The 24,253-nt window shown below is 55.0% G+C and overlaps 2 protein-coding genes across 11 annotated transcripts in view; one reads left to right on the top strand and one right to left on the bottom strand.

The window, feature by feature from the left end:
* Positions 1–314: 314 nt before the first annotated feature.
* GAS8 (growth arrest specific 8) overlaps positions 315–24,253 on the bottom strand; it is a 33,824-nt gene continuing 9,885 nt past the window's right edge. For 2 of the 5 annotated variants that reach the window (XM_055552710.1, XM_055552715.1), the window contains exons 8-11: positions 23,883–23,969; positions 21,392–21,601; positions 20,537–20,602; positions 18,208–18,444 (exon numbers count right to left, since the gene is read on the bottom strand). In XM_055552710.1, the coding sequence (XP_055408685.1) occupies positions 18,295–18,444; positions 20,537–20,602; positions 21,392–21,601; positions 23,883–23,969 (513 nt within the window). In that variant the 3' untranslated portion in view covers positions 18,208–18,294. Of the gene's footprint in view, positions 1,629–7,564; positions 8,160–15,389; positions 15,514–18,207; positions 18,445–20,536; positions 20,603–21,391; positions 21,602–23,882; positions 23,970–24,253 lie in introns of those variants that run through there. The other 3 variants (XM_055552713.1, XM_055552712.1, XM_055552714.1) reach the window with 3 other exon arrangements.
* Positions 15,195–18,095, top strand: LOC129631593 (5-hydroxyisourate hydrolase-like). Of its 6 annotated transcripts, none has more exons than XM_055552718.1 (5): positions 15,195–15,302; positions 15,423–15,499; positions 15,902–16,041; positions 17,314–17,449; positions 17,802–18,095. In XM_055552718.1, the coding sequence occupies exons 2-5, from the start codon at positions 15,440–15,442 to the stop codon at positions 17,889–17,891; spliced, it is 426 nt and encodes a 141-aa protein (XP_055408693.1). In that variant the 5' UTR covers positions 15,195–15,302; positions 15,423–15,439; the 3' UTR covers positions 17,892–18,095. The 6 variants fall into 6 exon arrangements, with proteins under 6 accessions (XP_055408693.1, XP_055408692.1, XP_055408696.1 ...); XM_055552717.1 differs by having other exon boundaries at positions 15,423–15,520; XM_055552719.1 differs by having other exon boundaries at positions 15,217–15,234.

Genomic DNA, 24,253 nt, shown 5'->3' with positions numbered 1-24,253 from the left:
CTGGATCCTGCTGGGGCTGGACCCCAGCAACAAACATATTGATTCCAGCCTAGGTCACAGGAGGACTTAAAACATGTCCTGCTCAGCGTTCCCTTATCGTCAGCACCAACAAAGGAAGAAGGTGCCTGAACAGCAGCTCCACCAGAAGCCAGCAGACAGCCTCGGTGAGGGACACATCAGTCAAGTCTCATACTCATCAGGCGGTTAACAAGGCTCCCCCCTCATAGCAAAGGGTCCCTTAACTCCAAATTCATTTTCCACAGAGAAGAGAAAAGAATCAGACATAAACTATAAACAAAATCAAGTATCTTTATTTTTAGATTTAAATATAAAAAGTAAAGGATAAAAGCAGTAAAAATTACACTTTAAGTGAATAAATTACTATATATTTTGACATTTATAAAACACAGGAGGAGGATGGAAGCCACACAAATTACTGTAAGTGAGCAGCCCTTGACTATGTGGGTACCACCCAAGTTCTCCAGTCAACTCCACCACTAGACTCGGCTGCAGATACCATGTGGGAACCAGCTGCTCTCTCCTTCACACCAGGAGGAGCCTTCCTTGTCACCAGGGCATGGAGAGAACCCAAGTCTATGCCTTCAAGCACCTCTTCTGCCAGGCTCCAAGCAGAAGGCTCAGCCTGAGTTGTGTTCTCCATCTTCTCCTGCAGGTTAATGGTGTTAAAATGAAGCAAAGGAAGTGCCTAGAAGTTGGGCACCTCCCCTTTCTGCAGTTGTTTTATTTTCTTCTCCTTCTGTAAATGAATTTTTTGAATCAAAAGAGAAAGGGCCTATTTCCATAGTTCTCCTCACTGGGATTTTGGGCTTAAAAGGTACTCCGCAGTGGGGCAATTGTTAAGCTCTTATCACTATTGGCTGTTCCTTGTCTTCATCTTCTTGGGTGGGTTTTGAGGGTTCTCTTCTTCCGAACAAAGGCAGGTGACCTGGGGTCAATGAGTGGAATTTCTTTCTTTCCAGGAACACCCACAACATCTAACAAGCTGCAAGAAAGGCAAGGCTCCGCATGAAATTTAAAGTGTTTATCCTCCCATACCTTCTTTGCTTCTCATTGTTTGATTCTTTTCTCTGTTTAAAAATCAAAGCCAATAGGGATGGTGGGTGGCTTCTCTGGCAGTTTCTTAGACAAAATGGACCCACCATCAAGAATCCCGAAATCCAGTTTCCATGCTTTAAATTTGCAGAGCCTTCAGGACTTCCCCGAGCATCCAGGGTTTAAGAATCTACCTTGTAATGCAGGAGTCAGGTTTGATGCCTGGTCTGGGAACTAAGATCCCACAGGCCTCAGAGCAACTAGCCCACAAGCCACAACTAGAGAGTCTATGCATCTCAATCAAAGACTTTGTGGGATGCAATGACGATCCCGAGTGTCACGGGATCGTCACGAGTGTCACGATCCCGGCTGCCCCCATCCCTGCTCAGCTGCTGACAAAGACAAATAAATAAATAAATATGTAAAAATATTGTAGAGTCCTGCTTCTCCAGGATTACATTTCTTGGATTTTCCATTTGTTTCCAACACGTCCACCACATCTTGCTGCATTTTATTCTCTTCTCTGACTTGCTTCTCAGTACGTTTTAGGATCTTCTGTATATGGGGAAAAGAACCTGAAATGGAATAGATATGCGTTTATGCATGGCTGAATTAAGTTCCTGTACACCTGATACAAACACAGCATTGGACATCAACTCTATTCCAATATGAGATCAAAATGAAATTACAGAGAAAGTAAAAGAAAAAAGGGGCATGAAGAAATGCTGCCACCCTGTGGCCATTTTTCATAACAGCAACGTTAAAAGCTGTGCTGATGGACACAATATTCAGAAGGCCTGTGGGGTTGAGGAAACAACTGCCCTCAAAAAATGTTCTAGGAGTGTTCATCGAAAAACAGGGCAGACATTCAAGAAGTCATCTGCAAGAGGTTTAATTCATACCCTTTAAAAAAAATCACAGGAAACATTGTCAACCTTGCTAAATATTAGAGAAATCCAAATCAAAACTACAATGAGCTATCACCTCACAACGATCAGAATGGCCACTGTCAAACATTCTACAAAGAACCAAGGCTGGAGAGGGTGTGGAGAAATGAGAACCCTTCTCCATCGATGCTGGAAAGTCAACTGGGAACAGCCACTATGGAGCCAGTGTGCATGCTAAATCACTTCAGTTGTGTTTAACTCTTTTCGACCCTGTGGACTGTAGCCTGCCAGGCTCCTCTGTCCATGGGATTCTCCAGGCAAGAATACTGGAGTGGGTTGACATGCCCTCCTCCAGGGGATCGTCCCCACCCAGGGATCAAACCCAGGTCTCCTGCACTGCAGGAGGATTCTTTACCATCTGAGCCACCAGGGAAGCCTGAACATGCCAGTTCCAATAGATTAAAGCTTCCCCAAATTGTCACCCTGCTTATTTAACTTATATGCAGAGAATATCATGAGAAACGCTGGGCGGGAAGAAGCACAAGCTGGAATCAAGATTGCCGGGAGAAATATCAATAACCTCAGATATGCAGATGACCCCACCCTTATGGCAGAAAGTGAAGAGGAACTAAAAAGCCTCTTGATGAAGGTGAAAGAAGAGAGTGAAAAAGTTGGCTTAAAACTCAACATTCAAGAAAACGAAGATCATGGCATCTGGTCCCATTTTCATGGGAAATAGATGGGGACACAGTGGAAACAGTGTCAGACTTTATTTTTGGGGGCTCCAGAATCGCTGCAGATGGTGACTGCAGCCATGAAATTAAAAGACTCTTACTCCTTGGAAGGAAAGTTATGACCAACCTAGATAGCATATTGAAAAGCAGAGAAATTACTTTGCCAACAAAGGTCCGTCTAGTCAAGGCTATGGTTTTTCCAGTAGTCATGTATGGATGTGAGAGTTGGACTGCGAAGAAAGCTGAGAGCCTAATACTTGATGCTTTTGAACCGTGGTGTTGGAGAAGACTCTTAAGAGTCCCTTGGACTGCAAGGAGATCCAACCAGTCCATTCTGAAGGAGATCAGCCCTGGGCATTCTTTGGAAGGAATGATGCTAAAGCTGAAACTCCAGTACTTTGGCCACCTCATGCGAAGAGTTGACTCATTGGAAAAGACTCTGATGCTGGGAGGGATTGGGGCAGGAGGAGAAGGGGACGACAGAGGATGAGATGGCTGGATGGCATCACTGACTCGATGGACATGAGTCTGAGTGAACTCCGAGAGTTGGTGATGGACAGGGAGGCCTGGCGTGCTGCAATTTATGGGGTCGCAAAGAGTTGGACATGACTGAGCAACTGAACTGAACTGAACTGTAGTTTGAAGAGACATTGCTCTGGAAAACTCCCTGATGTTCTCCATACTTCTTCAAGTAATATACCTTTCCTTCCGATGAGCTTTGGCTGAGTTGTAGCTTCTGGTTCAACAACCCCCAAGAGGCAAATCCACTTTTCTGGTAACATCTCTCCATCCAGACTCCCAACCAGCACTCCTGGCCCCCCTTGATAATAATTCTACAGTCAGTTGTCTTGCTTCCAATACATGGAAATCATGTTATTTTTCTGCAAGCAAAGCTAAGTAAGGGCCAGAAACAGTGTCCCCATTTTATCTTGTGAAGCCAGTAGGTGTCAAACAAATTCTCTTCTGTGGATCCATCATCCTCCAGTTCAATGCCTCCTTTTATGGAAAACACTGGTAGGGCTTTGAGGTTTTATTTATGGCTCATTTCTGAAGCCTTTTAATACCTACATTGTGCTTAGTCGCTCAGTCATGTCCAACTCTTTGCAATCCCATGAACTGTAGCCTGCCAGAATCCTCTGTCCATGGGGATTCTCCAGGCAAGAATACTGGAGTGGGTTGCCATGCCTTCTTCCAGGGGATCTTCCCAACCCAAGGATCGAAGCCAGGTCTCCCATATTGCAGGAGGATTTTTTACCGTCTGAGCTACCAGGGAAGCCTATACCTACATTAAATATACAGATTATTCATCAGTACCGCTTCTACTTTGAGGTTAAAAATCCTCCAAGTTTTTCCTAATATACTTATTATTCCATGCGTTGCGTTTAAATCTTTGTCCATATGTTATTTATCTTGTGTCTCATCTGATTTAGTTAATTACATAGTTTTCCCCTGAATAACGCGGAACTCATCACATACAGTTCTTCCCAAAACTGGATTTGACAAAGTAGGGCACAGGTGGGCCTGGGAGAAAGTTCGAGAGCAGTATTTCAAGTCTGGTGGAGGCGAGAGTCTAGTTCAGGGAACTGGAAGGAAACACCCTGCCTGAGGAGGACCCTCCGCCGACTTCAGGCTCCAGGACTAAGACTGCGCCTGAAAGCAAAGACAATTGCCAAGATGCGCCTGCGCGCTGAAGGCCTCCTGACAGACACGCGCGAGACGCAGAGCAGCCAATCCCCGAGCGGTGGGGCGGGACCTTCTGCGCGCTCCGCACTCTCCCGGCGCCTATTGGCCGGGCTGCTTCGGTCGCAACGCCGATTGGAGGCTTGTGCCTGACAGGCCTGTATAAGCCTGATGCTCGCCTTTCGCTCATCTTCAGCCCGGAAGGACTGGACTAGGCTCGGCTGGACAACGCCCAGGTCCGGGCGCGCCCCGGGCCGGGTTGGGCAGCGCCGGAGGATAGACGGAAAAGCGCCCTGTGAAACCCTCGTAAACTCTTAGCCTGGCGTCTTCCAATTCCAGGCTGGGAAACCCCAAATCCCAGAAACACCGAATCCCCTAGTGCTGCGACCCCCAAATATCTAGAGGAACCCCAATTCCCCTCAGCCTGAGGCACCCTAAAAACAGCACCTGCAGAGACCAAATTTCCTTATCCTCAGAGACCCCGAATACTTCAGCCTGGGAACTCGTAATCCTGTCATGCTCAAGACCCCAACTGTCCTGCATGTTGGACACCTAAAGCCCCTTAATGAGAGATCCCCAATTTCCTCAGCCTCAAAGATCCCAAGTTCTCTCACCCTGTGCATTCTACATCAGCCAAAAGACCCCCCAATCCCCTCCTTATGAGGAACCCCAGTTCCTTCAGCCGGTGTGACCCAGATCTCCTGAAGCTTAGCAACTTGTCCCTTAGATGTAGAACCCATGTTGTGCCCAGATTTTCCCAGAGTACCCAGGCAGAGATCCCCAAAACACTGGAGAAATATTCCCTCCCCGGCACTGGAACAGAGCCCTGATTTCAACCTGACCCCAGTCCAGCAGTTAGGGGCTTCCAGGTCTCCTCAGGACTCCCTCCGTCACCCACAGACACAATACTCCCACTGCCTTTCCTCAGAGGGGCTGAATTGTAGGGGAATCAAAGAAACCAAATCTAGTTCACATTAGGCTGGTCTGCCATAGCTGGTTAGGATCCCTCCATCCCACCAATACCCCCACCCCGACTTTCCCCACACTGTCCTGCCCTGGACACTCCACCCAAGGAAGACAGACCTGGCCCTGGACAGTGGTCTAGGCTATCTCAGCATCTTCTTCTTCCACAGGTAACCTTGGCCTTGAGGCAGTGCCATGGCCATGAGCCCCAACAGGTCCCCAGAGGAGAGCATTGAGGGAGATACTGGGAGAACAGAGTGGAAGCCCATGGTGAGCGGCAGACTGGCAAAGCTGGACTCTAAGCCAGCTCTATAGGAAGGACATGGAGGTGGTCCCTGAAGGACCACAGACTGCTTGCCTGCGCCACTGAGTAAACTCTGTGAACATACACAGGATGGGAGTACCTGGTGCTGTCTGAGACGGTGGGATAGAGTGGGGTGGAACAGGACACTAGCATCATCGACTGCTGTGTGTCCAGGGAGAGTTAGGAGGCTCAGTGTTTGCTCAGTCAAGCAGGACACAGTCGGGAAGGAAATTATTCATCCCTGTCTCACAGAGACCATCCACTAGCTTCAGGCTACTCCCTGCACCCAAGGTGGAGGAGAAGGCCCAGCTCTAAAGTCTGACTTATATGAGTAAGTCACTGATGAACTCTATTATTTTTCTTAGGCCAAAGATGCTTTCAAAGATATTTCCATATACTTCTCCAAGGAAGAATGGGCACAGATGGGATAATGGGGGTAAAGTCTGATATAGGAAAGTGAAAAGGAACTACAAAGCGCTAATTACTGTAGGTAACAGGAAGTGCTGGGTGCCTGTGAGCCTAGGAAACATGAAACAGGTCTTCAGCCTCAGTGTTAACTTGGCCCTCTCTTTGGTGGCTTCATCTGCTCACAGTTCCCTTTCGTGTGAAGACTAAGAAGGAAATTTTTATTTCTCGCTGGGTATGCAGCTTTCTACTCCTGGGTGCCTGCCAGCGAGGGGATCCCAAGACACCTCAAGCTGGGGTTAGCGATGGGTGAGCTGGATGCCAGGGAACCCAAGACCCTGCAGCAGGTCAGTGCAGTATGGACAAGGGCTGGCCTCACTGAATGTTAGGCCCTGTCCATTCAAGACACCTTCTCTGGACTCCAGATGAAGGTTCTGCTGCCCCCAGTGCCCACCTCAGTCTCAGGAGGTAGAAGAAAGACTAGGTTGTCTCTCCCACCTCCTGCCCAGAGAATGACAAAGGCCAGTTCCCAAAAGTCAGTGCAGGGTGAGCAGAGCAAGTGCTTGGGTCTCACAGGGTCCCTGTGAAGAGGGGTTTACTCGTGATCAGATCCTTCTTGGCTGATTCTCTTTCTGTGTTGTCTTCATATCACATCTCACAAGGACAAGGCAGTCCAGGTGTTCACAGCATCACTGGCCCAGGTGCCGACAAGACGCTCCTTATGCTGTGTTTATTATGGGCAGGGAGATAGGGTGGCTAGTGTGACGCTCCCCTGGACAAGGGAAGAGACCCCCTAGGTTGTGTCTCTTCTACCTCCTGAGATCCAGGTGAGCACTGGGGGCAGCAGTACCTGGGGTCTGGAGAAGGTGTCCTGAATGGACAGGGCCTAACTGTCCAGTGTGGCTTCAGGGGGTACTGGCAAGAGGGTACTAACCCCTTTTCTAAAAATTTCAGACAACCACTGAGTTCTTTTTGGGTTTTGGCTTCAGGTCTTTTTGATATGGTCCATTTTTGAAGTCCTTATTGAATTTGTTACATATTGCTTCCATTTTATGTTTTGATTTTTTGACTGCAAGGCATGTGGAATTATTACCAAGTCCAAGCTCGCTTTGCTTGCCATACAACAGGTCAATAAATCAGAGGTGAGGTGCTGAGGCATGGAATATGACTTTACTTAGAAAGCCAGCAGACCAAGAAGACAGCAGACTAATATTTTAAAGAAACCACCTTGTTGGGGTCTGGATGCCAGTGTCTTTTATAGGACACAGAGCTGGGGAGGTAAGGAAATAAAATAAAAAGGCCATTAATCTGGCAAATATCTCCTGGAATGGCCAGGCTCGGGAGGAGATGTGTTACTTTCTTCCTTCCTGTACCCATCCACAGGTGGACAGGTCCTGAACAAAAGCAGAGGGCAGGGTTTCCTGAGGTAGGCCATTACGTATGGACAGTATCCTTACAGTAAACAAGCCAACAGGAAGCAAAGCTTAAAGTAAAGGATTTAATTTTTTTTTTAATTTTAAAACCTGGAGTCAGATTTTGTTCTTCCCTGTAACAATTCCCCACTGTCAGTGTCCATTCCACAATCTTATGGAAAAAGGGGTGCTGACTGTTCTAATTTACTCCATCAGTTACATCTTTGGGGGCGTGTCCACCATTGGTGCCAGTGTTCCGAATGTTGAGCTTTGTCTTCTGTTGTTCTTTGGAAAGTGTCTACTTCACATGTGTAGACATAAAAATATTTATAACATAGGTGTTGAGAGTTAAGTTTTATTCAGTGAGAATCTTTTAGGACTTCAAAACTGGAGGCAGCATCTAAAGGTAAGGAATTTAGCACTTTTCTATGTACGGGAAGATGCAAGAGTCATCTCATTGAAATTATTCCTTTTGATACACACTTCACCATCTGGGGCAAATATCCTGTCTTCTCCTTCCTGAGTTTCTTCAGGGCTCACAGTGGAGACTGGCTGCAGTCTGATAGCTGCTAGAGAGCAGGTATTCTTCTCCTTCCCAAGTTTCCTCACTGCTCACGGTGGGGAGTGGCTGCAGTCTGATGGCTGCTGGAGGGCAGGTATTCTTCTCCTTCCCGAGTTTCCTCAGGGTTCACAGTGAGGAGTGGCTGCAGTCTGATGGCTGCTAGAAAGTAGGAGGGGGAACCTGGGTCCTCATTGTGATCATCTCAGCAGAGAGAGCAAGCATGTCCTGTGACTTCAGACAATCTTCCAACATTCAGGGTTCAGCGTTCAGCCTGCAGGATCCAGAGCTACCAGCTCAGCCACCATGCTCTGCACTTAGTTGCTATGTAGCCCTAAAACCTACACTGTAGGAGGCCTTCTAAACATGGCGCCCTGTCAAGCAAACTCTTGGTCACACACTCCAAGCCCGACCGAGGCCCAGCTTTGCTGAGCGGGCCTCACTGGGGACCCAGGTTCCCCTCCTTCTCTCCCACATTCCATATCTGAGTGGGGAGAAGGCAGGGGCTGGAGGCACAGTGCAAGTAGGGCAGAGGTTCTCCCATCGCCCTTTCTGGTCCATCCCTGGGAACACAGTCTTGTGTCACATCCAGTGGCAGGGGACATGTGTCCCCAGCTCAAACACTCTCTCTAGGGGATGTGAGCCATGAGCACTAACACAGGAAACCCCGAGTGACCTGCTTAGGCTGGAAGACTAGTTCCTGGGATGTGAGATGAAGTCAGAAAGCGGCTTCTCACTGGGACTGGCCTTGTCTAGACCTAGCTTGTGGGCAGCAAGAGTGGGATAAGGGGCCCCCAGTTGGGGCAGCCACACAGTGCCTCTTGACAGCCCCATGGAGACTGTGTGGCCAGAGCAACCACGAGCCTGCATTCATACAACAGATGGCCTCTGAGAGGTCCATGACAGACCAGAGTGACCACGAGCCCACATTCACCTATCAGACAGCCTCTGAGAGGTCTGTGACAGACGAGAGTGACCATGAGTGTGCATTCACCCAGTGAACGGCCTCTGAGAGATCTGTGGCAGACCAGAGTGACCACGAGCCCGCATTCACCCAGTGGACGGCCTCTGAGAGGTCTGGCAAGCCCACATGCACCCAACAGATGGCCTCTGAGAAGCTGAGACGTCTATGACAGGCCAGAGTGACCACAAGCCCACATGCACCCAGCAGATGACTTCTGAGAGGTCTTGGACAGGCCAGAGCAATGAACATTCATTTGACGACCTCTGAGAGGTCTGTGACAGACCAGAATGACCAAGAGCCTGCATTCGTCCAGTGGACGGCCTCTGAGAGGTCTGGCGAACCTGCATTCACCCAGCAGATGGTTTCTGAGAGATCTGTGACAGGAAGCCCACCATTAGACAATGGAGGGTCTTAGTGACACATGGAAACACCACCAGGGAAAATATGAAGACTCTGGGAAACTAAAGTGTGAATATCAAAGAAAATCTCACTGCACTGAAGGTTCCTCTTGGGACGAGCAAGGGCAGCTCCAGGACTGCAAAGGCTTTTGTGGTTTCAAGCAGTAGAGACCCTGGTCCAGAGTGCTGGGACTGGGGCGGAGCAGGGGAGGCAGCATCTCACAGCAAGGGGGCCCTTCTGGGATTGTGGGACTGCCACTGTCCACTATCTGGGGTCACCCACAGCCCAGGGTCATCCACTGGCAGCCCCGCCCCTGCTGTGTCCCTCCTGCTCACAGGCCCTCCTTCCCACGGCTGCCCCCATCCCTGCTCAGCTGCTGGTTGTCCTTTCACGCTCCCAACTCCTGCCCCTGAAAACAGGAATCTGACTGGCCATTCCAGGGCCAACCTCTCCCTCCGGGGGTGCCGTCCCGCTCTCAAACTCATGCCCCACCTCCAGCCGCGGTGTCTTGGGAAGCTTCTGTTGGTGCCATATCCACAAACCCAGAGTCTCTGACCGACACCTAGGACTGAAAAGTACCAGGCATTTCCCAGGAAAGGAAGCTGGGAGAGGATGCTCTCCTTCCCCTCCGACCTGCAACCAGCAGCCACCAGTGCTGCCTCTTCTGCCCCCATGCTGCTCAGCGGGCAGACAAGCTGTGTTCTGATCACACACGTGAGGCCTTGCGCTGCTCAGTGGGCAGACAAGCTGTGTTCTGATCATGCACGTGAGGCCTTGTGCTGCTCGGTGGGCAGACAAGCTGTGTTCTGATCACACACATGAGGCCAAGGCCATCTCAGGCCCCATCAGTGGACCAGCTGCTTCCTCTGCCCCCACGCCACTCAGCGGGCAGATGAGCTGTGTTCTGATCACTCACGTGAGACCTTGTGCTGCTCAGCGGGCAGACGAGCTGTGTTCTGATCACCCACGTGAGGCCAAGGCCATCTCAGGCCATCAGTGGACCAAACAGAAGAGGCTCAGTTCTAACAACCAGGACACATGCCCCTAACCCATTGGGCCAGCCCCCGACCAACCACTTCTCCCGGTCTGGTTCGTGTGCTCAGCCTAGCTCCAGCCCTGTGGCCAGTGGCTAGATAAGGCTCCCCTAACAAGGGCGGGGAGAAGGGAACAGTGCATGATGGAAAGGTGGGAGTGTGGAGCATCACCCTCCCCTTCAGCACTTAACAGCTTCCCAGTCCCTGAAGTTAATTACATCAAGGGGAACCTGTTCCCCGATAGTGACAGTCACATTGAAGGGATGCCCTAAAGATTTTTGGAAGAGTAAGCAAACCATGTGGAAACTATTAAAATACTGGGATGAAGTATTTGAACTGGAACTTGTATCACTTGATATCAATTTATCATCTCCATCATGAGTAGACTAAAAAGGGATACACTTGATTTTAGATTTTATGCTAGTTTGCTTTGTCACACTGGCTGAGACTACCAACTCCCCTCCCCTTTGTCCCCGCAGGAACCTCTGTGATGTGAGTCTCAGCGTTGGACATGGGTGGCAATAATGAAGCCGACAGCACAGACAACTCGGCCGTCGCCAACACCCTCAGCCAAGACCCCTCAGTGCCATGTCACATCAGCTAGCACGTAGAGACCACCAGCATGCCCACTGCCGGATGCACCCACAAGTCAGGGGTCAGCAGGGGGCCACCCAGTGAAGCCACCGAATCGACACTTGTCCCAACTGGTGAGGGACAGACACAGCAGCCAATGAGAACAGGCAACAGCAATGAAGACATAAACGAAAGACATGACACTGTAAAAACCCCTAGAAGACAACACAGGCAAAACATTCTCTGACATAAATCATACCAATGGTTTCTTTGGTCAGTCTCCCAAGGCAACAGAAATAAAAACAAAAATAAACAAAGGGAGCCTAATCAAACTTACAAGCTTTGGCACAGCAGAGGAAACCATAAATAAGATGAAAAAGGCAACCTACAGAATGGGACAAAATATTTCCAAATAATGTGACCAAAAAGGACTTAATTTCCAAAACATACAAACAGCTCATACAACTCAACAAAAAAAAAACCAAACAACCCAATTGAAAAAAGGGCAGAAGAACTAAACAGACATATCTCCAAACAAGAAATACACAGGCACCAACAGCATCGACCCTCTGGCTTTTGGCCCGACTGCAAAGTCCAGCTGAGGCCAGTGCACATTCCATGACCCGTGCTCTAGGGTGGCCCTTGTGTCACTGGTAAGCAGCGGTGTCACGATGCAGCCAGTGGGACTCAGCCTGGCGGACTGCTAGAATCAGCGGGGACACCCTGACCCATCAATGCTCCCAGTCCTGGATGAGGCAGTGACCTGAACGGGCAGACGAGTGCAGAGAGCAGAGTCCACGGCACGGACAAGGTCCAGCCGTCCCCAGGCAGGGAAGGGGCTTCCCTGGCTTAAGAATAAAGAAGCTCCAGGCGCAGGTGGTGGGAACAGACTCAGAGCCACTTTTTAAGACATGCAGAGCAGGACACACAGGTGAGCAAAGGCCAGAGGGAGTTTACCATAAAAAACAGTGTCTGGGAGAACAGAGAGGCTTGGGTGGAGCTGAGCCCTATGGGGGCTGGGAGGTTGGGCTTAGAAACCCTGTATGCCTTTCTCTGCCTCCTAATCTACTTAACCCCGACTCTGCAGCCTGACGCTGTCTGTCCTGTGCATCTGCATACTCAGACTGTCCATTCATTCAAAGGATATTTGTTTAGCACCTGCCTCTCGCCAGGTCATGTTCCAGGCACAGGAACAGCTGTCAGGAGACAGACAGTAACCCCAGTCCTTGGGGAGCAGAAATTCTACCAGGGGCCAAACGCACCCTTCCTGCGGCCACTGGCCCCGGCCTCACCCTCCTCAGCCCATCAGCTGGCCCTCCTGAAACTCCAGCCCGGAGCTGTGGTTCTATCTGAGCATCTCCCGTCCTCCAAGAAGGCGACTCTCTGAACTCACCGCCCATCAGCCTCTGGTACCCTGTGCCCTGTGTCCTTCTCAGCACGTACCGCCATCTGAAGTGGCCTCCCCGACACCTGCATCATCTCAGTGTACCTGGCAATGTTATGTCCTTGGTGAAGGAAGGTCCCAGCTGCCTTCACACTCTTTCTGTTGAGTTCCCACCACAAATTCCTGTCACGGCAGCCTGGAAGGACTCTCTAGGCAGGTGTGAAGCAGGGGCTCAGAGGAGCCTGAGAGGCTGCACCCACCTGGGCCACTCCAGTGGTCAGGGTAGGACAGGGACCTCCCAGCACCGGCTCGGACCTGGATAGCAGGCGGGCCAGCTTCCTTCTCCCTGGGACCACAATGGGGAGTCTCTTGTCACTACTCAGGGTCGTGGCTGCCCGGGAAGCACTGTCAGTTCCACGGCACTGAGCACCCTGTGTGCTGTTGCACGTTTTACCTGCGTGATCTCAACTTCCTCAGGCAGAATGCTTCGGGCTACATGCTTGGAACAATCAAAAGGAGTGGTTTAAGGTCACTCAAGAAAACACAATCCAGACACAAAAGGCCCCACGCACCTGCCAGGAGGCCCAGAGGCAACACCAGAAAGGGAGTTGCTCGTCTCCTCCTCGTGGTCTCATGTCTTCCTTAGCACAAGTTGTGCCTCCTCGTGCTGGGGAGCTGCTGCACCTCCAGCATCACATCACACAGTGAGAAGGGAGTGGGAGCAGGAGGGCTGGCCCACCAGCAGAGCTGCACTTTGCTCCCAGGAGCTGAAGGTGCTGTGTGGCAGCTACCGCTTAGGGGTCACATGGTGAACGTGGCATGGCTGGCCCTGGCACTATTAGGCTGGACTCCTTGCCTGCTCTTAGCCTCCTGCCCTCTCAGGTTCCAGGTGAAGCCTGCAGGCTGGGCAGGGGCCCTGGTGGGGCCACAGAAGCAGCTGTGGCAATGTCCTGCCCTGCCCGGCACTCTCCCAGGACTAGGTTCTCTCTTGGGCAGAGAAGGCATCAGGGCTCTAGACAGAGGGGGTGACAGGGCAGCCAAAAAAGTTTGATTGTTGTTTTTGTTAGCTTGCTTCTGACATTTGAGACTGTAAATGTACAAGGAAAGGTTACAGAGTGAAAATGATCAGCCCGTTGACACTGCTCATCCCTGACGTGGTCCTGGCATCACTCGCCTGTGTCCCACACCAGGAAGTTTTCCAGCACACAGCCCCTTTGCACGTCAGCTTTGTCCTCTGCGACACAGAGACTCTGACAGTCGCACCCTGAGCCTGTGACGGTGAAGAGGTGAACGAACCCTTGTAATGGAGTGAAAGCTGCTGCAGATTCAAACATGAGGCTAAAGCTGCCTCTCCCCCCAGTCACCAGCCACTACTCACCGCTCACCCACACACCAACACTCTGCACTGGGCTCACTCTCTGTACTGGGCTGTACTGGTCTCACTCTGTGGACTGGGCTCACTCTCTGGACTGGATTCATTCTCTGTCCTGGGCTGTACTGGGCTCACTCTCTGGACTGGGTTCACTCTCTGTACTGGGTTCACTCTCTGGACTGGGCTCACTCTCTGGACTGGATTCATTCGCTGTCCTGGGCTGGACTGGGCTCACTCTCTGTACTAGGGTGTACTGGGCTGGACTGGGCTCACTCTCTGTACTGGGCTCACTCTCTGTACTGGGTTCACTCTCTGGACTGGATTCATTCGCTGTCCTGGGCTGGACTGGGCTCACTCTCTGGACTGGGCTCACTCTCTGTACTGGGCTGTACTGGTCTCACTCTGTGGACTGGGTTCATTCTCTGGACTGGGCTCACTCTCTGGACTGGATTCATTCTCTGTCCTGGGCTGTACTGGGCTCACTCTCTGGACTGGGCTCACTCTCTGTACCAGGCTGGACTGGACTCACTCTCTGTACTGGGCTGCACAGCTGCCAGTGTGTGGAGGAGTTAATTGATTTAATTATCCCTCGTTGGGGAAGTAAGCTTGTTTCTGGTCCCATCCCCATAGCAGTTTGCCTAAACAGGTGTGTGTATCTCTGTGGGGTCACCTCCTAAAAACATAAGCCCTGCCAAACCTCATCATATTTACCTCAAACACACATTTCCTGGTTATCTCCAAAGCAGTTGTAACCAATGCACAAACTTTGCCAGAGGTCTCTTTCCCCACCTCAGAGGGGCTTGATCCTTAAAGCTCAAACTGAGAACGCTCTCTATCTGATCATTAGACCATGCAGTTTAGCGAGAAGAAAAACGACCCCACACCCAGAGCAACACAACCCGTCAGGCAATGTCACGCAGACTGTAAATATAGAATGCCCTTATTTTTATCTGTTACATAAAATCTGTTCGTGCGCACATCACGTGATACAGTAGTACACCGAGGAGATTCATGCCTGTGTGCTCAGACTTGTCTCTTCCTTCATTTCTGCACAGTCTTCACCCTACGCTGTCAGTGTGCCGGGTCCCTGCACCTTGGGGGTCGAGGGTCAGAGCAGGTAGGAGGGGGTAAAACGCAACCACAAGGGTGTCACCCCGCACCATCACTCTCAACCAGGGGTAGGTCCTGCCTGAGGCACCTCCACGCGGCCTGTCGGGGCTTCCAGCAGATCCTGACCGTCCAAGGAAAGAAAAGAAACTGCACCGGTGTAGGGCCCTGGGGGTGATTGGGCTCACTGCACCGTTTCCAGTGGCAGGCGTGGGCGCCAGCTGGAGCGCCGCCCGGCCTTCCCCCAACCGCCCCCTGCCCGTGCTGTGCCCCTCCCCGTCCGGTCCCGCCCCGCACTCCACCCCCACCTCCGAGCCCCGCCCCTCATACCCCACCCCCACTCCCAACCCTACGCTGCAGGGCCACTCCACTTCCGCCCGGAGGAGCCTCCGTATCCTCCGCAGGTCTGCGCGTTGCGTTCGCTCTGTTGGCCCCCGCAACCACCACCAAGAAGACTCCTAGGACCCTCTGGGTGGGCACCTTCCACTCCTCCCCGGATTGGCCGGACACGTGGGAGGTGCCAGGGCAGGGCTTCCCGGGGAGGTTCTGGGGATGGCGTTGTGGTGTGACCTCTGGCCTCCTCGCCCGCCAGTCCCCAGGTCAGCCGGCATGAGCTCTGGGGCCGCCCAGCGGCTGCAGACACTCCAGCGACACGTGGGCTCTCGGGAGGTAGGGGGACAGACCTGGGAGGTAAGGGGACAGACCTGGGTCCGGAGCTCCTGACCTCTGCTCCACCTGGGGCTAAGTTCTGAGCTGGCCCGCAGATAGGGGACTGAGCTAGATTCCGAGAGAAGCCCCTGAGGTCACCCAGGCCCTGAAGAGGTTGAAGGTGGCCAGGGTGCTCTGGGTGTAGAGACCCCTTCGGTGCTGGGAGGAGGGGAAAGGGTCAGCATTGTATATGGCAATGTGTTACCCAATTCCACTCCCACCCCCAGCGCCCCCCCCAACCCTGCCCAGGGCAGTTTGGGACTTTGATCCTAGGGCTGTTTACTCCAAGGCACTGCCTCCTACCAAGGGGTGTGGACACAAGGTCTGCCCCACAAGCGCATCCCTGCCCCTCTCGTGGCCCAGGGCAGAGGCATGGAGCCGGGCAGCAGCCCACTGACCACACACGTGCTGGACACTGCCTCAGGGCTCCCGGCCCAAGGCCTCTACCTCCGTCTGTCCAGGCTCGAGGACTGTGGCCAGCAGTGGACCGAGCTGAAGAAAAGGTAGGAGGGTGGTCTGGGGCAGGGCTCAATCCAGAACACCCCCCACCTCACCCCCCACCCCACCCCACCCCCGCAAGGGGCCCTGCACTGGGGCAAAGGGTGTGGGCACGGCTGGCAAGTGGCAGGGCTGACCCGGCCGGACGGTCTCCCTGCAGACTCTCAGAGCCTCTGTTTCAACAGGCTGAGTAGTCCTGGTCATGCTACAGCCTTGCTGGCAGAGCTGACACCCTAAGTGCCCACTGCGCTGGTACAGGGCTCTGTCTCTCCTTGCCCATTGGCCAGTTGAGGCCTGAGGAGGAATCAGAAAGGCCTGGTCGTCACCGTGACTGGCGGGTGACCTGTGCTGGGCAGCTCTTGAGCACCGGACATTTGTTAGGTTCTCACTGTACCCTGTGTACAGACCCCACAGGAACCCCTTCCACACATGAGGAGATGCAAGGTGAGGCAGGAGGCCCCTGCCCCTGGTGGACCTCAAAGGCTTGGGGCCTGAGACTATGGAGCCCTTCATGAAAGGAGGTCCTGAGCTTGGAGGAACACATGGAGCCACACAGAGCCACTCCCAACCCCCCTAAACTGCGCTGGTAAATGCTGCTGATGCTGATCACAGCACGGACACTTGAGAGCATGGCCTCTCGGTGAGCAGAGGCCCTCAGAGCCGCCGGCACTGCAGCTAGAACGTGGATGGCAGCCTGGACAGTTACTCACCCAGAAAGCGCAGTGTAGTAAACAGCAAGTGCTTGGTTTTTACACTTCCCAGGTGGTGACAGCGTAAAGAACCCGCCTGCCAATGCAGGAGACTTAAGAGACATGGGTTCGATCCCTGGGTTGGGAAGATCCCCTGGAGGAGGGTATGGCTACCCACTCCAGTATTCTTGCCTGTGAAATCCCATGGACAAGAGGAGCCCGAGAGGCTACAGTCCAGGGGTCACAGAGAGTTGGTTACGACTGAAGTGACTTAGCACACATGCACACGTCATGAAACAGTACGGCTAGTACAACCTATTTTTTTTAATTTGTAAATAAGCACACTTATGCATAGAGAAAATGTGAAGTCTTTGTGCCAGATATGAAGTGGAGGGGAAGGGAAGGTTCTTTCCCTCCTCTTCCCTGGGGTTCCCTAAGGACAGTGAGGGGACACAGCCCTGGTCCTGGATGCTGCCCTGCTGCAGAGCCACCCAGGCCCTGCTCACCTAGGTCCGAGTCAGGCCACCAGGCACACGGACCCAGGAGACCCAGGCACGTACCCCTCTGCAGCAACGCTCCTCTCCCCAGTTGCACAGATCGTGACGGCCGCTGCCCTGGGCTCCTACCTCCAGGCCAGATGAAGGCGGGCACCTACAAGCTGTCCTTTGACACCAAGGGCTACTGGCAGAAGAGGGGCCAGGAAAGCTTCTACCCATACGTGGAGGTGAGGGCCAGACGGGTGGAGGCCCGAGATGCACTGTGACCCGCAGGCTGGTCCTCCCCCGCCCCATCCCAAAAAGCACCTGCTCTGAGCTCCTGGCCTTGACCACACCATGCCTGCACCGCGCCACTCCAGCCAGGCTGACTCAGCCCAGGCGGACAGAGGTTCACCCGAGTCCTTCCAGCTCTCTGTCCCCTTCACCTGACCTGTTCAGGGTGGTCCTAACCCTTGGAAACCTTCAGGCCCAGGGGCCCCTTAGACTGAGTGCTTCCCCTGGGCAGACCCCAGCCCCACCCAGAGTCCTGTCTCCGCTGGGCCAGGCTGTGTGCACTCCCAGTGCCCCCTCTGCCCGCAGGTCGTTTTCACCATCACAAACGAGACCCACAAGTTCCACGTGCCACTGCTGCTGAGCCCGTGGTCTTACACCACATACCGAGGGAGCTAGCAGCTGACCGGCAGCCAGCCTGTGGGCGTGGACATGGCACCATGGCAGACCGGGCCACCCCTGAGCAGCGGGGCGGGCAAGTTCCTGATGGGCACCAGGGTCACACTTCCCCTGGGACGTTCTGGCCCCATGTCGCAGGGGCAGGTGTCACTCAGGCGTCAATAAAGTTGCTGCTGACATCTGCGAGGTGGCTTCAGTCATGAGGCAAGCTTGGTGGGAGCTGCCCCGGGGGGATGAGGGGCGGTCGTGCGCACAGGGGGAGCACTGGGGGCCCTGGGGGAACCTCTCCACACAGCCACACAAGAGCACACGCAGCACTCGTGAAAACCTTCATTCTCTGACGCTCGTCTACAGAACAAATACCTGCTGTCCTTGCTGTGGGGGGACCTCACCCAGGCTGGGGCTACGTTGGAGTGCCCACAAGTCCTGCGGGGCCCTGTCCCAGCGTCTGCCCGATCACAGCGGTCTCCAGGGGCTTGAAACCCACGTTGTCCAGGGGAACTCCGAAGGCCAGCAGCTTCGCCTCATAGGTGCGCAGCAAGTCATTGTGGGCCTGCAGGGACACAGCGGTGTTGAGGGGGGGTAGCTGGGGTGACCCTTGCTCAGGCCACCCAGCCCCGTGGAGGACATGCCTTTTCCAGGTGCTGACTGTGCCAGGCCCAGGCCCAGGCCCACGTGCATTTATATAAGGTTAAAGATTTAGATTTAACTAGCTCTACTCAGGGCTTCCTGAGTCGGCAACAGCCACTTGTTAAACAGAAGGGCGCTCCAAGGAGCTGTACAAGGTGGAGGCTCAATGGGCGTGGAGGGGCGGGGTGCGGCCACCCTCCAGCATCGGTGCCTCCCTGAGGAAGGCGGGGGTCTTTAGCAGGTCACCTCCCTAGTGCTGACCAGAAAGCCCCAGGCTGATGGGTTGGAATCTCCACTCCTGGAGAGGCTGAGGTGGCGGTCAGTTCAGGCGGAAGCCCTGGTCGGGCTCACACAAGTGACCACTGGGGCGTCCCGGTGCTTTCTAACAGCCCCCCTTTGATCAGGCTGTCAGCCTGAGAGACGTGGTCTCAGCCGCCACCACCTGTGGCCTCTCAGCCTGTGCTGACCCTCTTCTGTCATTCCCCGCTCTTCTTCTTAATGTCCCAGTCTTAAGGAGAGCGTTTGCTCAGCAGTTAGCAGTGCAAACAGGCATGTAAAGCTTTTCAGAGCACGTGAGTCTCCAGGAGATGATTCAAGTAAGTAAAATAAACCCCAGTGATTGGCCTCCATAAGACCAAACTCACCCAAGAAAGGCCCCATGGAAGGAGCCACTCAAAATTTTAAGCCAAGAGGATTGAAGTCACTGAGTCTCCAGCCCCGGAAGTGCGGTTCCAGGTAAGCGGGTGGTGATGGCCATGCACAGACACCTCCCAGCTCAGCTGGAAGATAACCAGGGGCTTCCCTACTGAGAGAACAAGTGTGGCCCAAGTCTAAGAACTTCATCAGGTGCTACCCAACCACTTCATGTGCAGGACCTCCGGTAACGTCCCTGATTCACGGCTGGGGAGGCTGAAGAGGGGGTGCACTCAGAGTTCCTGGTTCCCGCAGGCATTTCTCACTCAGGCTCACCGTCCCTGCCTTCCTGGGAACCACACTCCCCGCCATGTCTGTCGGCATCTATTCCCTTTCCCCTTCCCAGAAAAGCCAAGGTCTGGGCAACGGTGCTGGCAGGACCGATGAGGCAGGATCTCTGTCCCCTCTACTTTTTCTCAAAGAGCACATTTCACAAGGTGGTGGTAAGAGTGTGAAGAGCGGAGAGCGTTACATGCTGAGAGCCTAGCCTGACTCAGGACCAAAGCTCAAAGGGACACGTTGCCCTCAGCATCGTCACAGCAAGATGCTGGGAGCTGAGACAGAAGAGCGAGCAAGGACCAGGCTCCAGAGGATCTCGGGGATGGGCCCCGGCCCTCCTCCTTCTCTGGGGCTCAGCCCTCCCGACAATCAGATGTGGGTTACAGAAGTTCTCCCGAGAGCCGCACGCACCCAGTGCATGGCCCTAATTTTCTGCGAGTACGCATCAGGGTTGCCAGAGCACCTGGGGAGGGCCCAATGGACAGGGAAGGCCAGGGGATTTGGTCACCACGGAGCCCAGCGCCCATGATGGCAGTGCCTTCACCCGGGGCTCCAAGACCCAGGGCTCGTGTCTGAGTCACACTTGTGGGGTGTCTGCTCTCTGCAGGCAGCACTGCATCTGTGTCCCCACAGGCCAAGCCCTGACAGAGCTGTGGGCTCAGCCGGGAGCTGGGGACGCTCGGTGCAGGACACAGACGGTACCAGGTCAGGGCACTGTGCGGGAAGTCTCCATGAGTGGTCGAGAAAGGCCGGAGCCCTAACTGCCCCTGCTTGGAGGACGTGGACGTTAACCTGGGGGAACAAAGAGAACCCCCTGGCAACCGCCCCAGAGGCCAGGCTAGCACCACGGTGCCAGAGCGAGGGTCGCACGGGACACCAGGCAGGCCGTGCCCCGGGAGGCGCCAGCAGAGGCTCGGCCACAGACTGGCCCAGTGACCCCGGGTGGGCACAGATGGCCTCAGACTGGGTCAGCACCCTGATCTGGGGGTCAGCGTCAAGATTGGGGGCTCCTGGGTGAGGGGGCGGTGGGGGGCCCTCCGCACCTTGCAGACCCGGGCCAGCTCGTACTGCAGGTCCTTGATGGCGCTGTTCTTCGATTCCAGAACGTCCTGGGGAGAGGAAGGCATCAGGGAACCACGGCCTGGCCCCACCGCGGGGACATCCGCACAGGGAAGGACTGCCGTGGGAAGGCCTCAGAGTGAGACCCCAGTGTGTGTCCACCCCCCAGACCCCGAGGGGACCTAACCTCAGGCCTAGCAGCCTCAGGTCACCCAGCTGGCCAGGACCCCAGAGCCAGGCCATGCCACCCTGGCAACACCAGAGACCCCCGCCCCCGTCACCTGCTCTTTCTGTGACACATCCCAGGTCAGGGAGCAGAGGGTCGAGGCCCAGCTCTGGGCGGGGTCCCTGCCAGGTGCGGTCAGGCCCTCTGGCCCTTGGGCACTGAGGCCTTGTCTGTCCTTCCCTAGCAATGCCCAGTGCCCAGGACAGCCCGCCCCAGGGGAGCACCACAGACAACTGCGGGACGCTCGAGGGAAGAGACGCTTAGCCTGTGCTCAGGCGTGCGTCCCAGGGAAGCCTTCCCACCACCCCCCGCACAGGCCACCGCAGGCCTGCCTCTCGCCCGCCATGGTCTCTTCCAGCACAGCTTAGGGTCCAGGCGGATGGAGGCTGCGGCCTCGGCTAAGAGACCAAGCTGGAGCGGGCAGTGGACTCGGGCTAGGAGGGTTAAAAGGCCAAGGAGGGGCTGGGGAGACCTTGAAGACACTGGAGCTGGGAGTCCACGGCGCACACGGACCTGGGCTCTCTGGCCAGGAAGCCGCGACCGCCCCTCCCCGAGGCTGACTGAGGGTCTGCCCTGGAGGGATGAAGCCCCGAGCACAGCCCTTGAGGCCTACCTCCAGCTTGCGGGACACGAGGGTCAGGGCCGCGGGGTCCAGGTTGGAGGCCGCTAGCACCTCATTGAACTGCACCTCCTTCTTCTCCACGGCGGCAACCAGCGCCTGCACCTTGCGCTCCAGGACGAGGTTCCTGAAACCCGCCTTCTGCTGCACCTCCAGGATGGCCGAGGTGAACTTCTGGTACAGGTCGTCCCGCTCCTGCTGCACCTGCAGGGCACGGGCAGCTCGCTGGCAACACGCCCCTCCCACTCTGCCCAGGGCCACACCCCCGCCTTCCCCAGCGTCCAGCCATGGGCAGGCTGGTCTGTGCCCAAGCCCCACTCTCCGCAACCAAATTAAAGGAGTGCAGTCTCCACACCATGGGAGGCAGGAGAAAACACCTCTGGGAGGTGTGGCAGGAAGCCATGGGGACCCCCCGCAGGATGAGCTGCAGAGCGACCCTCCCACCAAGAAGCCAGAGTCAGCCCTGCCCTGGGTCTGGGCGGCAGGCTCAGGACTGCACCCCACCCCCAATCATCCCCACAGGCGATCAGGGCCTCAGACTCAGCAATGCTGGGGTGGGGGGCCTTGAAGAGGTACACTCCATCTGCCCCAGATCCTACAGCCAGCTGCCTGCCCACCAAGGACAATGTGCTTCCGCGTCTTCTTTTAACTGTGCACCATTTAGAAGTCAAGACTTAGCAGGGGTGTAACAGGAAAAAGTGACCCTCCTAAACCCCACTTCCCAGAGGCCACCATCTGAGCACTGGCTGGGACTCCTTCCAGAATATTCTCCACGCCCGTAAAAAACACACAGCACCGCGAGGCGCGATGAGCACTGCGCTGCAAACCTGCGGCCCCATCCTTCTGACCATACTGCCACACCTCACATCTGCTTCCGTCCACTCCCCAGCCCTCTTCTCTTTAAAACCTGAATACCCTGGTCTTCCAGGACACTGCCTCTCTCACATACCGCGTAGACATGCAAATGGAGGACAAGAGGCAGAGAATGCAGACCTACAATGGCCTGAGCCTGCCTGAGCCGCCTCCTCCTGATTCATGCCCACTTTGACCAGCGGGAGCAGCATCTCCCTGGTGCCTGCAGGACCCTCGGAGGCCCCTTGGGGGTGACTCCAGATCCGCTGCTTGTGGGATGTTCCCGAGGAACTGGGTCCTTTCCACCGTCACAGTCTGCGAGAGTGTTTTAGTGGGAAAGGTGCTAACAGCTGACACACGAGGTGCTTGCCCTCGGCCAGGCCCCGGGAACCAAGCACGTAGGGGGGCTATCTGCAGAGAAGCACGTTAAGTGAGACATACGCACTCAGTCCCATCAGTGAGGACCTGGGGCTGGGGACAGCCCCCTGGGAAACCATGGATGAGGCCACAACTCTGAACAGCCCTCAGGCAGACCGTCCACATTCTCAACACCAGCTGTCTGACCCAGCAATTCCCCTGCTAGGAATCACCATTCCAAAAAAGGGTCACACACCACACAAAGATGTACCTAACAGGGTGCCTATAGCAGCAAGGACTGACAAGGGATTTTCACCAGGGGACACAGGCTGCTCTGGAGACAAACACAGGCTGGGAGGAATAGGCAGGCCCCCACTTCTGGGAAGCAAGGTCCTACACCAGCACACTCGAGAGTTTGGAAGAACTCGGGTTGCTCTCGCCATGTGTGAGGACCAGCATGCAGCCCCAAGGCCTTGCATTTTCACCCACAGGCTTCCTACGACACACACATAAAGGGTTAGGACTCAGAGACACACACAGGGATGAAAGATGGGCCAGACCACCGCTGCTTCAGAGACCAGCCCAAGGGGAGAGCAGTGGGGAACCGCTAAGACATCAAGCTTGTCCGCTGAGAGCCCCGCAAAACGGGGAGGGGCCAAAGCCGGCGACCCAGCCCCCTAGACATGCCAGGAGCCCCCAGACAGGCCGGGAGTCCTCCAGATGCCCTGGGAGCCCCCAGACACACTGGGAGCCCCCCAGACACCCTGGGATCCCCCAGATGCACCAGCAGCCCCCCAGACGTACCGGGAGCCCCCCAGATATCCCAGGAGCCCCCACACATGCTGGGAGCCCCCCAGACACACTGGGAGCCCCCAGATGCACCAAGAGCCCCCCAGACATACCGGGAGCCCCCCAGATACCCTAGGAGCCCCCATACATGCCGGGAGCCCCCCAGACGCCCTGGGAGCCCCCAGGTGCACCAGAAGCTCCCCAGACGCACTAGGAGCCCCCCAGATACCCCAGGAGCCCCCAGACACATCGGGAGCCCCCCAGATGCCCTGGGAGGCCCCAGATGCACCAGGAGCCCCCCAGACGCACCAGGAGCCCACCAGATACCCCAGGAGCCCCAAGACATGCCGGGAGCCCCCTAGTTGCCCTGAAGCCCCCCAGATGCCCCAGGAGGCCCCCAGACATCCCAGAGCCCACCTTGACAAACTGCCAGCCCCCCAGATGTGCCGGGAGCCCCCCAGACACCCCAGACATCCCTGGAGCCCACCTTGATGAATCGCTGCTCCAGCACCTCGTGCTCCCACCTCAGGCTCTTCAGCTCCTTCTCGGTGACTTTCAGACGGGCTTTTGTACACTGGAGCGAAAAAGGGTCAGAAAGCACCCCCAGTTCAGGCACCCACAAGATGCAGCTCAGGAGGGATGACCAGGTGAGGTGATCGTCAGAGCGAATGGCTCCCGGTCACAATGGACCAAGCCACACCATGGTGGCCAGGAGTCACCTGGCTCCCAGAACAGGTGCCAACCCCACATGTCCCCAGGTCACCAGGCAGGGGACGGAGGGGTTCAGCACCTCCCCTGGTGCCCCGAGGGCCGGCTCCGCTCTGGGACTCGGGAGACACCTGTCCGACCTTCCTGCCC

The sequence above is a fragment of the Bubalus kerabau genome, chromosome 17 (assembly GCF_029407905.1).
Source record: "Bubalus kerabau isolate K-KA32 ecotype Philippines breed swamp buffalo chromosome 17, PCC_UOA_SB_1v2, whole genome shotgun sequence".
Lineage (NCBI taxonomy): Eukaryota > Metazoa > Chordata > Mammalia > Artiodactyla > Bovidae > Bubalus > Bubalus kerabau.
Note: the sequence above shows the minus strand (reverse complement) of the source record. Positions and strands in the feature narration are given on the sequence as shown.